This window comes from Poeciliopsis prolifica, unplaced genomic scaffold, assembly GCF_027474105.1.
Source record: "Poeciliopsis prolifica strain line A6 unplaced genomic scaffold, Auburn_PproV2 SCAFFOLD014, whole genome shotgun sequence".
NCBI lineage: Eukaryota > Metazoa > Chordata > Actinopteri > Cyprinodontiformes > Poeciliidae > Poeciliopsis > Poeciliopsis prolifica.
The window spans coordinates 3,531,794-3,545,079 of record NW_026562389.1 but is presented as its reverse complement, the minus strand read 5'-3'; the positions used below and the strand labels follow the sequence as shown (position 1 = coordinate 3,545,079).

General features: G+C 37.5%; 1 protein-coding gene across 3 annotated transcripts in view; it reads left to right on the top strand.

The window, feature by feature from the left end:
- Positions 1 to 7,036: 7,036 nt before the first annotated feature.
- LOC129365754 (dmX-like protein 1) overlaps positions 7,037 to 13,286 on the top strand; it is a 124,363-nt gene continuing 118,113 nt past the window's right edge. For 2 of the 3 annotated variants that reach the window (XM_055039206.1, XM_055039204.1), the window contains exons 1-3: positions 7,037 to 7,360; positions 9,877 to 10,111; positions 10,599 to 10,724. In XM_055039206.1, the coding sequence (XP_054895181.1) occupies positions 10,025 to 10,111; positions 10,599 to 10,724 (213 nt within the window). In that variant the 5' untranslated portion in view covers positions 7,037 to 7,360; positions 9,877 to 10,024. The remainder of the gene's footprint in view (positions 7,361 to 9,876; positions 10,112 to 10,598; positions 10,725 to 13,286) is intronic. The other variant, XM_055039205.1, reaches the window with a different exon arrangement.

The window sequence follows — 13,286 nt, the reverse complement described above, 5'->3', positions numbered from 1 at the left end:
GCCGTTCGATTTCTGTGTTTAAACAGCAGATCATTAGAAACTCATCTGGTATTAATGCAACTAGAATCCCTCTTATTTACAGTGCAGCCATGACGGATTGTTTCTATTGAATTTTGACTGTTTGTGTCTGGTTAGGCTAAAGTGGCATGGATCCATGTAACAGTAGGCGGGAGAAGAATTGAAACTGGACTTTGCCTAGAAAAACCACAGGTTCTGCATTTCCAGCAGATATCACTAACTGCTGGTTGACTCCTTTAACTGACAAGCAAAACAGTTTGCTTTGTGTCCTTCAGCCACTTTACACACTCGGTGTGTCTAGTTTATGTGCTGCAGCACGTTGAGATGGAAAATATTTAATTTTTTACACCGTCACCTGACAATTAATGTCACCGTGATCAAACCCTCTGAGTTCCTCCACAGACAGGCTTTAGCTTTGAACTGCTAAATGACTGATGCCTGAGATGAAAGAAAATGTAGGCCATCGTGGGTGAGGGTCGGCAGAGCGGCATAAATCAGACAGAGATAATAACCAGATATCGTGGAGGATAATGGTCTAACCGGGACCATTACAGGTAAATGCTACAGCCATAACTCCTCACTCTGCCGCAGAGCCACTAAATACTGGATTGCTCATTTTACTGCTAACAGATATTTTGACGTTGGGTTCTTATGGTTTTAAAAATGAGGTGATTCCTGATTCAAGGTCAGATGGAGAGATGTGTATTCACCAAAGAGGAGTTACAGATCCAGTAACTAGGTAAATTATAGCTCACATAAGCTACACTGACATAAAGAGGATTTTTAGTGCCAAAAATAGCTCTAAGCTGTTTGTATAGATAGAAAAACAGAATTTGAACACACATGAGTCCAGCTTACCAAGACAGGAGATAAGAAATAAACATCCAGCTGCAAATATTTCTCATTGGCAAGCCTTTCACACTGAATATGATTTGTTGTCAGATATTGTTTTAGAGATTTTTGTCTTAATCATGTAAAAAATATTCTCATCTTCTCATTCAGCAAATTCACTCCATGCTTCCTGTTAAATAAAGAATGAAGCCAAAGCATAAAAACAGAGCTGAGCTGCAAAAATTAAGAACATCCCAAATAGATGTAAACCAATGCACCTTACTTAAGGTGGAGGCAGTTAACAGTTGCACTGCTTTAAAGAAAATTATAAAATATAAAGGTTTAAGAACCTTGAGACCTTTCATGGAAGGGGTTTTTATTTTGCTTTGCAACTTTTTATTTATGAATTGTTTGCAAGCTTTGCCTGAAGTGTAAATATGTTTAGATTTGTATCTTTATTAGTCTTTATTAGTTATTTATCAAAAAAACTTCTACAAATCAAATTGGCAGGAATAGAAGTAGTAATATTTTCCATGGAACTTACTCGGTGAGGCATTTGTATATTTATATGTTTCTTAACTGGCCAAGTGTGTTTTTGTTTAACAATGCATATTTCCTTAGTAAGCTAAGAGTTTTTATTTGACAATCTACAGATTTTTTTCTTACAGAAAATACCTTTGACTTTGTGTGTCTGTGTTTAAGAGTCGCTTTCACAGTGGGCTTGTTCACTGTTTTTGAGAAAAATGGAAGAAAATGTTTGACTCTAAACTTGAGTGACACAGGTCCTGAATTAAAATCTTTTTAATTCATTTCTACCCAAACCATCATGCTATGACATTACATGATTGTGAATTGTGAAAAATTAATCTTTAACATCACATCTATATTGCATTATCACTTGCCCCAATTTTTGGCAGTATTCTTGACTCACATTTCACTGTGATGGGCTGTATTTCTACCCTTTCTGAAACTCACTAAAACTAAGTTCTTCTCTGAGAGAAATATGGGTTCAGTCTCTGTAGCCTTTTTGTGAAATTACACCCTACATTGCATCGAATGCAATCTGTAGATCTGCTGCAGACTCAAGAGAAACTCACGGCAGAGGGAGCCTTAATGGTTCTCTGTATATGTGAAAGGAAATTGAGACTCTTGTCGGACTATCAAAGAGCAAAGAGACACAAATAAAAGGCTGTGACAAGAGGAGAATTGGGGGGACAGATGGAGTGGAAAAAAGATGTGAAAATCATAGGGCCAGTTTCAGAAAAGAAGAGAAAGGGGTGGTGAGGGTAATAAAGAACAGAGTAGAGAGTGAAGAGACAGAGGAGAAACTTCTGCTGTCAGCATGGAGATGATGGCAGGTGATGGAAAGATAATGAAAGAGGGAGGGGCTCATCTAACCCTTCCTGACCTCCAGGATCCAGCTGCTGGGAATAGCTGAAGGAAGCAGGAGCAGCGGGAGAACCCAACGTGATGGGATATCCTGCTGCCCTGCTTCCTAACCAGTCTTCCTCTGACTGCTAATGTCTGTTCCCATCGTTTCACAGCCACCTCTGCAGGATGACTGCACTTGCAAACACACACTCACAAACACCTCTTGGGATGACGCACACACACACACACACACACACGCATCCAGATGGAGGACCACACTATGATGTACGCAGCCATTCGCACATGCTGACAGCCAGGAAAAAAAACTCACTCACACAAACACACCTCCACTTGACTCAATATTCACAGCCAAGGACGCTTTCGCTCAGGTCACTGCATTACGCAGGCCTCAATGACAGTGTTGAAACTGTAGAACGGAGGACATGAGCAGGACACAGACAGTCTGCCAGGGATGGCAAGAGGAAAAACAATATTAGCGTGATGTGCAGAAATGTTTGCTTTGCTGAGTGCAAAGAGAGCCTGGGATGTCTTTCGGTGCTCACTTTCAATCAAACATCCAAATAAGAGCTTATCGTTTAAAGTAGGTTTAAAGCCTGTGTATAATTGCCTTGAGATCCTAATAAATACCACTTTTTAATGACTTTTTCCAAATGCTATAGAACTTCAAAAGGGTTTTTATTTGTTATTACAACAATAGTCGATTACCCTTGTCTACGTCCTGCCAGAAAAAGTTCAGCAACTTGCGGCAAGCTTCACAAACACCCCTTCCTCCAACAACTCCTATCCATCACCCACAAAACATCAAAGCAGAAGCCAGAGAGCCCTTTTTGGAATTGCCCTCCTACCTCCATATCCAGTAATTACAGCTTATACGGGACATCAGCATTATAACTCGCCTAACCACTGTGTAATAATACCACAAAGTACTTCAAAGAGGCAACACTCATTTCTGGGGAAAAATAAAAACTCATGGATTATGCATGAGAGAGGATTGATTCAGCCTTCCAGAGCAGCTGGAAGCTCAACTGGACTGAGACCCTGAAAAAAAACTTGATAATAGAGATTTATGCTGGTGTAATTTCAGTGTTGGGCATGAAAGGGTCCAGTAGTGAGAGCTGTTTTCACTGGACTGTGTTTTCGCATTAAAAATGTGGAGCCCATTTCTCATGCCACAATAGGATTATGCAGCAGCCAAGAGTGAATTTAGATTGTGAGGTTAAATATTAGAGCTTCAACAGTTTGGGGAGAAAAACCAGACAAGAACCAGAAATGCATGTTTCATATGTTTCAATAGTGCCCTCTTGTGTTTATTTTACGCACATTTCAACCAACTAGATTTAAACTCACCATGTTCAGGATCAGGCAGCTGTTAAAAAAAAAAACCCACTGCAAAACAAAAAAAACTCTGCAGCCAGTACTAGTAAATTGCACCTGCGTAACTCATTATTTATTGAGCAAACCATATAAATAAGATTTTTTTTTTACAGATTGTAAAAAATCTGTAGATGAGCCTGGCAATAATTTTAAAAGAAAAAAAAAACATCAGTAAAGCCAAAGGGAAGTCATTTTTATTACCCATCAAATTGGGAGGGGTTATAAGGTCATTTACAAACAACTTATTTAACACATTTATACAAAAAAGTGTTTGTTCACTTTGGAGAAAAATAGCTGTTAAGCCTGTTGCCAATCTTCTCATTGGTTGGCATACCAGAAAATTCATCCTCAGGTCAAACACACAGAGTAATTGCTAAGACACCAGGAAATACTAAAAATGTAAGACTCTCCGGGTCTCAGTGCTAAATATTAAAGGTCACTGCTGTCAGAGAAAAACAAAACAAGCACAGGTACAAAATATTTTCTCTAAAATAAAATGGCAACAAAATAGTCCACAACATATTTGGGACAACTTGGGCAATGCAGAGAGCTATGTCTATCAAAGTAAACTGAAATATAAGCTGCATGTTGATTAAGGCATAATGAGGTGTTCAAATAAATTTAAATGACTTCTTCACTTGTTTTATCACATGGGTTAGAAGAATCATGCTTATAAATTGTAGCCACAACAATCACACTAAAAGGGTTGTGAAGGTCACTAATGGGGCCATTAAGACCACATCCATCATTTCCCCTGTCTTCCCTGTCCAAAATTGTTGCTGTCTTCGACAAAGCGTTTCTTGTCCTTGAGATGTAGATGAGCTGTCTTTTGTTGTAAAGGGTCATTCTTTTGCATAGCTACTATTTTGCTTATCCATTGTAGAGGTCTACTAGTCTCACTGCACTAGTATCCACATACCGCATTGCTGAGCTTATGTTTGGGTGACAAAACCCCCCAAACATAAGCTGATGCCATGTCCAGGATGTCTGAGAATCATCACCGACTTTTTTTTTGGACTTTTTGCAATAATTGCACCTTGAAGTTATTGAGTTGATTATAAACATTTCTTTGTACCAAAGTACATTCTTGTGAAAAAGAGGAACACCCCAGACAAGTGACAGGAAAATATGTAAAAGAAGGTTTAACTTTTTAACACTTGCAAAACATACAGATCTATCTAAACACACCGTTCCCATTGACAAACATGGAAGTGGGTATACCCAAACTTTATCAGAATATGGAATGGGCTAGATATGACAATAAAGGACGAAAAGTCATTTTAAGTTGTAAAAGACTTGAGACTTAGGATAAGATTCACCTTTCAGCAGGACAACACTAGTAAACATACAGACAGAGTTATAATGGAATGGTAGAGGAATGCATACAATCAAAGGACCTAAGCTGAAAATGAATGTTCACAGATGATTCCCATTCAGTTTGACTGAACTTGAGCTGCCTTGTAAAGAAAAACTGAAAACTTTTCAGTCTCCACTTGTCCAAAGGCTAGACTTCCCTTAGCCATCATTGCATGTAATTAACTTTAATAAAAATAAGTTAGATGATTTTTCTTTCCTTTAAATGTACTGAAGGTAATTTAACATATGCATAAAAATTTATCTAAATTGAATGATTTCTCTTTGCTTGTGTGTCAGTCCTTAAAGAATGGATGCTGTCAAAAGACTCCCAGTTACAAAAACACAGCAGTGCATAAAAAGTGACATCTGTCAATGCTGTTCCTATGACAGATGCCTCGCCTGTTTTCTCTTTGAATGCCATTTAAAGTCAAACCCACTGAAAGAGTGCTGAGTAGGTGAAAATCGATAGTGCGACATTACTACATCCAAATGGATGGTGTGTGTGCGTGCATGTGTATGCATGTGTGGAAGACTTTTAGGGAAGTGCAAATCAGGTATGTTTTTACACGGCTAGCACCCCTATCCTATAAATAATTGGCAGTGTTACACTAAACATGATCAAAATCATGAGGCAGCTTGACATTTAGCACAGTTAGGCAGGGAAGGAACATGTTTAGCGATGTTGTGTGACCTACTTTCTTCCTGGGAAGTCAACATTTTCATCATCACTGCATGTCACCAGCCTTCCACCATGTCACCAACATGTCAGCGATTTTAATTAGTCATGAAGAGTGTCTGTTCCATTTATCTGTACATGATTTAATTCAGCTTGATGCCTGCAACTCCTCAGTTTATTGCACATGTAACAAGGCTTCCACAATAAATTGGAAAGTAGCAGTATGTCTGCAAAAGAGCGTTTTAGAGAAATCTTCCTGTAAATGGACAAGTTTGACCAAGTTGTTTCTGACAATTCAAGATTGTTATCGTTAAGTAGAAATGTATGCACAATTTATTATATGATGACTTTTGTTCTGTTTGAATAATTTTATCTGGTAAATGTAATCTAAAATTTAATGTGCAGCAACAGTGACACCTCGTGGTAGTTTGTGATGCCTGCAAGATAATTAAAAGCCAATTAAATCTTAATCTCATCTCAGACCAAATGAAGGTCCAAACTACACACTTAAACTCGCATTTATGGATTAATATAAACCACTGCAATGAACCAGCAAAATAAGGGATAGTTGTTGACCTTCTACTATACCTTGACTGTGAACATATTCACAGCTGATGTTTTTGATAAAAACAACAATAATGCACAGACTTTGTGTTCTATTGTTGAGAAGCAAACAATTGCCCCTGAATCTGTGGAGCCTGTATTTTTGTACAATTATGTTTCTCTCTTGACTGACAAAATCCAGAAAATGAGACACTCAGTCACTGTTTCAGTGCCAGATGCATGAGATGTGTTGCCTCTGTGTCCACAGACAGAAACCATGACACAGCTTTGTCATTGTAACAAACGAGGACCTGGATGATTTCATGCATCACTTAAATTCCATCACTTACAGCCTTGACACTCTGGAAACAGAGTAGAGCTTTTGCACATCCTATTTATGTCATTGCATTAATTTTCTTCAATTAAATGAAAATAAAACATTAATGGTAGTGCTTTGGGCTAAGGATAAAGATTAAAAAGTTTGTTCTCAGCTTCCAGCAATAAAATTAAAAATCAATAGTCAAGCTATAGCCTATATTAAAGTCAGAATTTAATGCAAATGAGGGGGAAAAAATCTGAATATTCTCTTTTATTCCAGATCACATAAAATTTCAAATAAAATTCAATGCAGTTTAGCTGGAAATTCAGCGTGTCAGCGTGAATCGTCTTCATTATGTATGTATGTATGTATGTATGTATGTATGTATGTATGTATGTATGTATGTATGTATGTATGTATGTATGTATGTATGTATGTATGTATGTATGTATGTATGTATGTAAGCAATAACGCAACTACAAGGCCCATGATGCATTGCGGCGACTCAGCCGTTATCATGACACGTCTTCAACCTAAGGGAAAGCTTCCTCTCTGTATGAGCGTTTTAGCTGTTAACCTTGGAGTAAGGGTGACCCCGTTTGTCGCTGTTTGAGAAGTAAGCAGCTGCTTGTCTTGTCGGGCAGATAGTGTCTACCAATTAATGTGTGTCATAAGTTGTCTGGAGCTTCCTTAGCACGCTGAGAGAGAAACCTTTACGAGCTAGTCGCAGCTAGCGCAGCTAAGTGAGGAGACCCGTAACGTCGGGTTGCTACATTCACCAAAACAGCCGCTGACAGAAAGAAATGCTGACTCTACACGTATGGCGTTATGACAGAGAGTAAGAACAAAAGGTTCGTAGCGATTTTTTTCATTATGTCTGGATCTCATTGCGTCTTTAAAACAGTGGGTAATGAGCTAAACTTGACAGCTAAGTTAGCGTCATGTTTTAACTGAGTGAAAATGAAAACATGGTTGCATGTTTGCTTTAAAGCGGGGAGATATTTTTGCATACATTTTTGTTCATTTTTAAATGAAGACTGGTGACACTGTGTATGGCGTTAATTGTTCTGTTTAATGACTTAGCTTGTGAAACGTTATCACGTGACATAGCACAACACAGGAAGCCTTTAGTCAACTCGTTTCATTATTGCTGCTGCATTTTATCAAATATTTCCTTGTTCATTGCATAAGTATAAATAAATAAATACTTTTTGTATAGTTAAAGTGGCACTTCTGTTATAAGTGACCTAAAGTCGTGCTAACAAATTAACATTATTTCTGAACTCTGTATTCTGACATTTGTCAGTGTTTCTAGAAAGCTTGCAAAGGTTTTTCTAACTCAAAAGTGGTAAACGGGCTGTATCATGACGTGGCATAGTCAGCTTATTGACTCTTTTATACCTGCTTGGTAGTTTATTTTATTTACTTTTCTCGACACAGTATACTCTTGTTGCACTGGGCTTCATCTCTGCAGAATGTAGACTCTGTAGACTGAATATTTATAATTGAAGTCCAATCTGTTGATATTTCATCATCAGTTAATAAGTTGACCTATATTTCCTTTAGTAATTTAATCAAACAACTGCCTCCCTGCCTTGTGTAAGTATGCAAACCTCTTGACAAGCTATTATCTATAAAACACTAGATTTTAGGTTGAACCTGTCAAAGAGCATTCCTATACCATTTTCACATTTTTAGCCTTGGTTATTCATAATCCATTAACAGAGGCGGGTATTTGGAAGTTAGAAAGCCCTAAGCACATTTTAAGACGCAGGTGTCAAACTCCAGTCCTGGAGGGCAATTGCCCTGCAACTTTTAGATGTGCCTCTGCTGCACCACGGTCTGAATAGAATAATTAGGTCATTAGCAAGGCTCCGGAGAACTTACCTACACAAGAAGGATGTGATTAAGCCATTTCACCCCAGTGTTTTGTATCTGTGGCATATCTAAAAACTGCAAGAGTATAAATATACTCTTGCAGTATCCTTAAAACTTAAAACAGGAGTTTGACACTCCTGTTTTAAGAGGTTGACTTGAGTTTTTAACATGTTTATTTTTCTTTTCTTTTTTATTCATTTGATTATGTATGTTGTGAAACTTGATTTATTTTAAAGTGCTTTAAATGTAGTATGTTCAAGTAATGTATTTAACTGAAAAGCATTAGAAGCAGGAGAGATCAGCATCCTGCTATGGGGATGCTGCCATCAGGGAAGCTGGTTAAGTTAAGAGAAAAAATGGATGGAGCTAAATGTATTGTATATAATACAAGAAGAAATCTTGTTATAGTCTCTAAAAGACTTGAGATTTATATTAAAATTGATCTTTTAACAGCACAGCAACCCTATAAATCTATAACCAGAGCAACAATGGTTATAGTTCACAATTTAGATCAAAGCATATTGACCTGTAGAATAACCAAGTCAAAGTGCCAATTTTGGTAAGCATAGAAAATTGCTTGTTCAGACACTCAATCGTTCTCAGCTGAAGCTGTTTTACAGAGAAGAAAATGCTAAGATTTCAGACTCTTGAGGTGAAAACCTGGTAAAGACAAAATACTCACAGCAGAAATTATTTCTGCAAAGTCTTGAATCCAAGGCTGAATGCAAATGGAACCATGGTTCCCCCCTTCACAGTTATGAGCTATACTGTGTTGGACTATATTACATAAATACACTACAAGTTTGCAGCTGTGATGTAAAAAAAAAAAAAACACAGAAAAGTTAAAGTGCTGAGTGCTTTTGAAGGGACTGTATGTACTGAAGCCTGTTCTGATGACTATGAACAGTTCTTGTCTCTGTAATTTATCACTTGCACAGCATCAGCTATCAGCATCACCTTGTTTAATCACCTTCTGAAGCTCTGAAAGCTCTCCTTTAGTTTCACCCCTCCAGCTTTGGTCAGTCAGGTTTACATGCAGGCCCACCACTTTCTCACTAATCTAGCAGGCTGCATACTTTAAACTAAATAGCCCTTGATCACAACCTCTAACAGCATTGCATGTGTCAGAGATATGCATTTGAATTAATAAGATAAAATGGGAAGCTTTGATGCTACTGTTGAGCTGTGTGATTACTTGTAACTTTGCTTCACTTTATTTTGAAAGGTAAAGGTCGTTTCATAAAAAAATAACATGTACAAAAGAGTACATCTTTAACAGTTGTAGATAAATTGTAAGTTCAAGTGTGTCTTATTTTCTTTGTAATTGCTTTGCAGCTCATATTTTGTCTAGTCTGCATAATAGTGTTGATAAAAATGTTAGGAAATCATTATGTGTGATAAACTTTTATTCATATGTCTATGTAAACCAGATTGTTGTTGAACGTATTTATTCTGTGTTTACATCCTTTTGTTCTTGTCCTCACCACAGGTTTGCAGGAATACCGGCGTGAGTTTACAGGCCAAAGGCAAGGATGAGCGGATCCCTCCTGTGGTTTCCCATGAATCTCGCCTGGAGTGGGAGCGTGTTGTGAAAGGAGAGCAGTGGGAAGACCACACGTGGACGATCAGCGGCAGTCATGAATCTCCATCAAGTCCTTACAGGGGCCGTTAACCCCGGGGACAATTGCTTCTCTGTTGGGCGTGTCAACAATGTGCCTTTCACGGTAAGATATGTCAAGCTCTAGAAATATTTCCCTTTCAGCATTTAGATGCTCAAATTCTCAGAGGAGGTGCAAAAGTGGGGAGCCAAATGTAACTTTCAATCTATCGGAAAAAATCAGAAAAATAATCCTGTTGGGTTTTAGTTTTAGCATCTAGAAATGTTTTTTAGTTTGGTTATGGTATTTTTATGGATGATCTCAGTGTAAATATTGACAAATAATGACAGTGTAGAAACAGTACTTAATTTCTAAGAGAATGGACAGCGGCCTGAGATCCATCAGTAAGAGGCTCTGTCACTGTGAATCACAGCTCATGTGAGAATCTCCTTTCGAGAACCACAGAAATAGAGCAACTAAATCTAAATGACAGATAATTTTTTCCTGTGTGCAACCACAAATACAGGTCAACTGACTCTTCATACAGCTCTGGGTATATTTGAGTGCCCTGATTACCCTCATATCCTTTTGTTATCTCTGTATCTTCTGATAGGCTTATGCGTCAGGTTGTGACGTGGTGGTTTTAGGAAGTAATTTTGAGCGGCTGCAGATCATCCCGGGGGCCAAACATGGGAATATCCAGGTCGGTTGTGTCAACTGCTCACAACGAGGTGGACAGGTAAGTGTTCGAAGGAAGTACAAAAAGCAATGTTTTTGTTGTTTAAATGGATATATGTGCAGCTTTTTAAAAAAATATGCAGTCCTATTAGTTGGTTATAAATTTATTAAATGTGCGCATTTAGTTAAAAATTGTATGTGTCCAATGACTGACCAATGATTTGTGCTTACAAGACAGCATTTACATGTTAAATTTTTTATATGTTTTTACTGTATGTACTGAAATTTTTTATAACGGATTCAGTGCTTTGAGTTGGCCAATAAGCAGCATTTTCAAATTTCAGACCCATCGTATAATTTAAAAAAAAAATAATAATTTTTTACATCAGTTTGGGTTTTTCTTTAGATGTGTTCACCGACCAATCTTTATCTTCGGTGTCGCTTTTAAACAGCTCCGCTAACTCCGCAGGTAGAAGATGCGGCACTTCTACCACATACATTATCAACACAGGCCTGGAGTTCCCTCTTGTGGTTTAGTGTGAAAATAACATGTGATATGATATAATAATGTGTTAATAATTTCACACACAAGTCGCTCCAGAGTATAAGACGCACCCCTGGCCAAACTATGAGTCATGCAGAGTCATGCATACCTAATCATCTTATGCTTGACTGAGCTCACACTAATTCAGTACATTTATTTAGCAACAATTCAGATCTGTAAATAGGATTTCTTTCATGTTGAAAAATAAAACTAAGAGCCAGTTTTTCTTTCCCCTTACCCCACCTTTGTTCTTTTATGAGGTTGATGGTAAGATCAGTCTCAGAGCAATCATGTGTATCTGATGAAGTCAATTTGGGTTAAATATCTGAAGACAACTGGATCAGTTCAGCACACTAGTTGGAAGGTTTGCTGTTCTCTTACATGTTGACAGCATGTGTTTGCTATAAATGCTTCTGTTGGCAACATCAAAGGGTGGCTTAATTAACTTTAGCATTTCCTCCAGCAACTGAGGATGGGGAAAAATATACTGATGAGCTGTAAAATATTCAATTTCCCAAGCTGGATTTAAGTGCTCAAACCTGCAAGAGACTAAATGTGTTGTTTGAAGATTTGAATATAGAAAAACTAAATATTTTTCAGCTTTTTAGTTGTTTTGTTGAAGTTGGCACATATAGAGCTCTTTTAGCTAGCTTAACTTCAATAAATTTCTTCTTTGACAGTCAGTCAGGCTTACATGAGTTTTTGGTCCTTAAATAAAATAAACTATTCTGAAATCTTTCTCATCTCGTTCAGAAATTTTAAATCATGCCTTGAGAGTTTCCAGCCTACAAGTTATTTCTAGGACAGACATCCTAATGACTGTTAAGATGACAGGTGTCATTAATCCATCCTGAAAGAAGTTTAGCTTGTTTTTACTTGAGGGAGTCTTTGTATCAAATCCAATATGTGAGGTGTCACAGTCACATGTTTCAATGTGTGAATGATTGTGAAACTGCTGAGGAGAAAAGTGAAGAGTAAAACCTCCCGTGGGGAATGTTTTCTTTTCTGATAGCTTCCGCCACTCATCTTTTGAACCACATGTTTCTTTTCTGCCTAAAATAAGTAAACTATGGTTTTTAAAAGCCCCCTCTGTGCTGGAGATGTAGATCAACTGATATGTCTGGACATAAGGTCTTGGCTCTTCTGTGATGTACCATGTGTTTTTGTAGCTGCCATTTCATTTTTACAAACGTGGAAAAGTCTGAACACGCCTCACTGCACTAGGCTGCATTTAACTCTACTAAACTTGTGTGTTGACCTGATTTGATTCAGGATTTGTCACAGGAATCCAAGATTATATTAATATATGATTTTGTCTTGCATAGGTAGTGTATGATTTCACAGTATTTCCCAAACATTTCACAAGTTATTGGAAATATGGTATACATTATTTACCTGAATTGAGGTATATTTAAGATTTTAAAAGTTATTGTTTCAAAACAAATAAAATGTTCTGTCACAGAGTTCTTCCAGTCACCAGAGTAGTTGACTGGAGAGGCAATGAGCAGTTAAGTCTTTCTGGTCAGGAAAAGTATGGACAGTGATTGTGTTGATAATCCTTTAATTTAAAGATTCATACATCTTGCAATCATTTGATTTGTTTTGTTCCCACATGGAAAAGGGGTTGAAATAGACTTTGTGGGAGTTGTAAGGGCTTGTGTAACTGGTGTGATGGAATAAAATGATGGTATGATGTGAAAATGATTAGGTTATGGCTTTACTGTGGAAAGTAGCTTTGACTCCAGGTGCAGTCCAGTTTTAAAAAATTAACCTAGTTTCACAATTATCTCATAGCAGCCATTATACCTGTTGCTTGTGCACATTTTACTACCAATTTTTTCTTCCACTGAACCTTCTATAACTATTCTTTTATATAATAGCACTTCTAAAATGTTGCACCAAGGCAACATTTTTGTTGCCTTGGTGTGCTAAATTGTTCTCTAAAAATACTGGTATCTTTTTCCTGGTCTACTAAATACAGGCTGATTGTTGGATAAAGATGCACGTACCCAGAATTGTGATTCCTTGCATTTCTTAAAGGCATGACGGAGCAGCCCATACTTAATTCTTGGTTCCTTT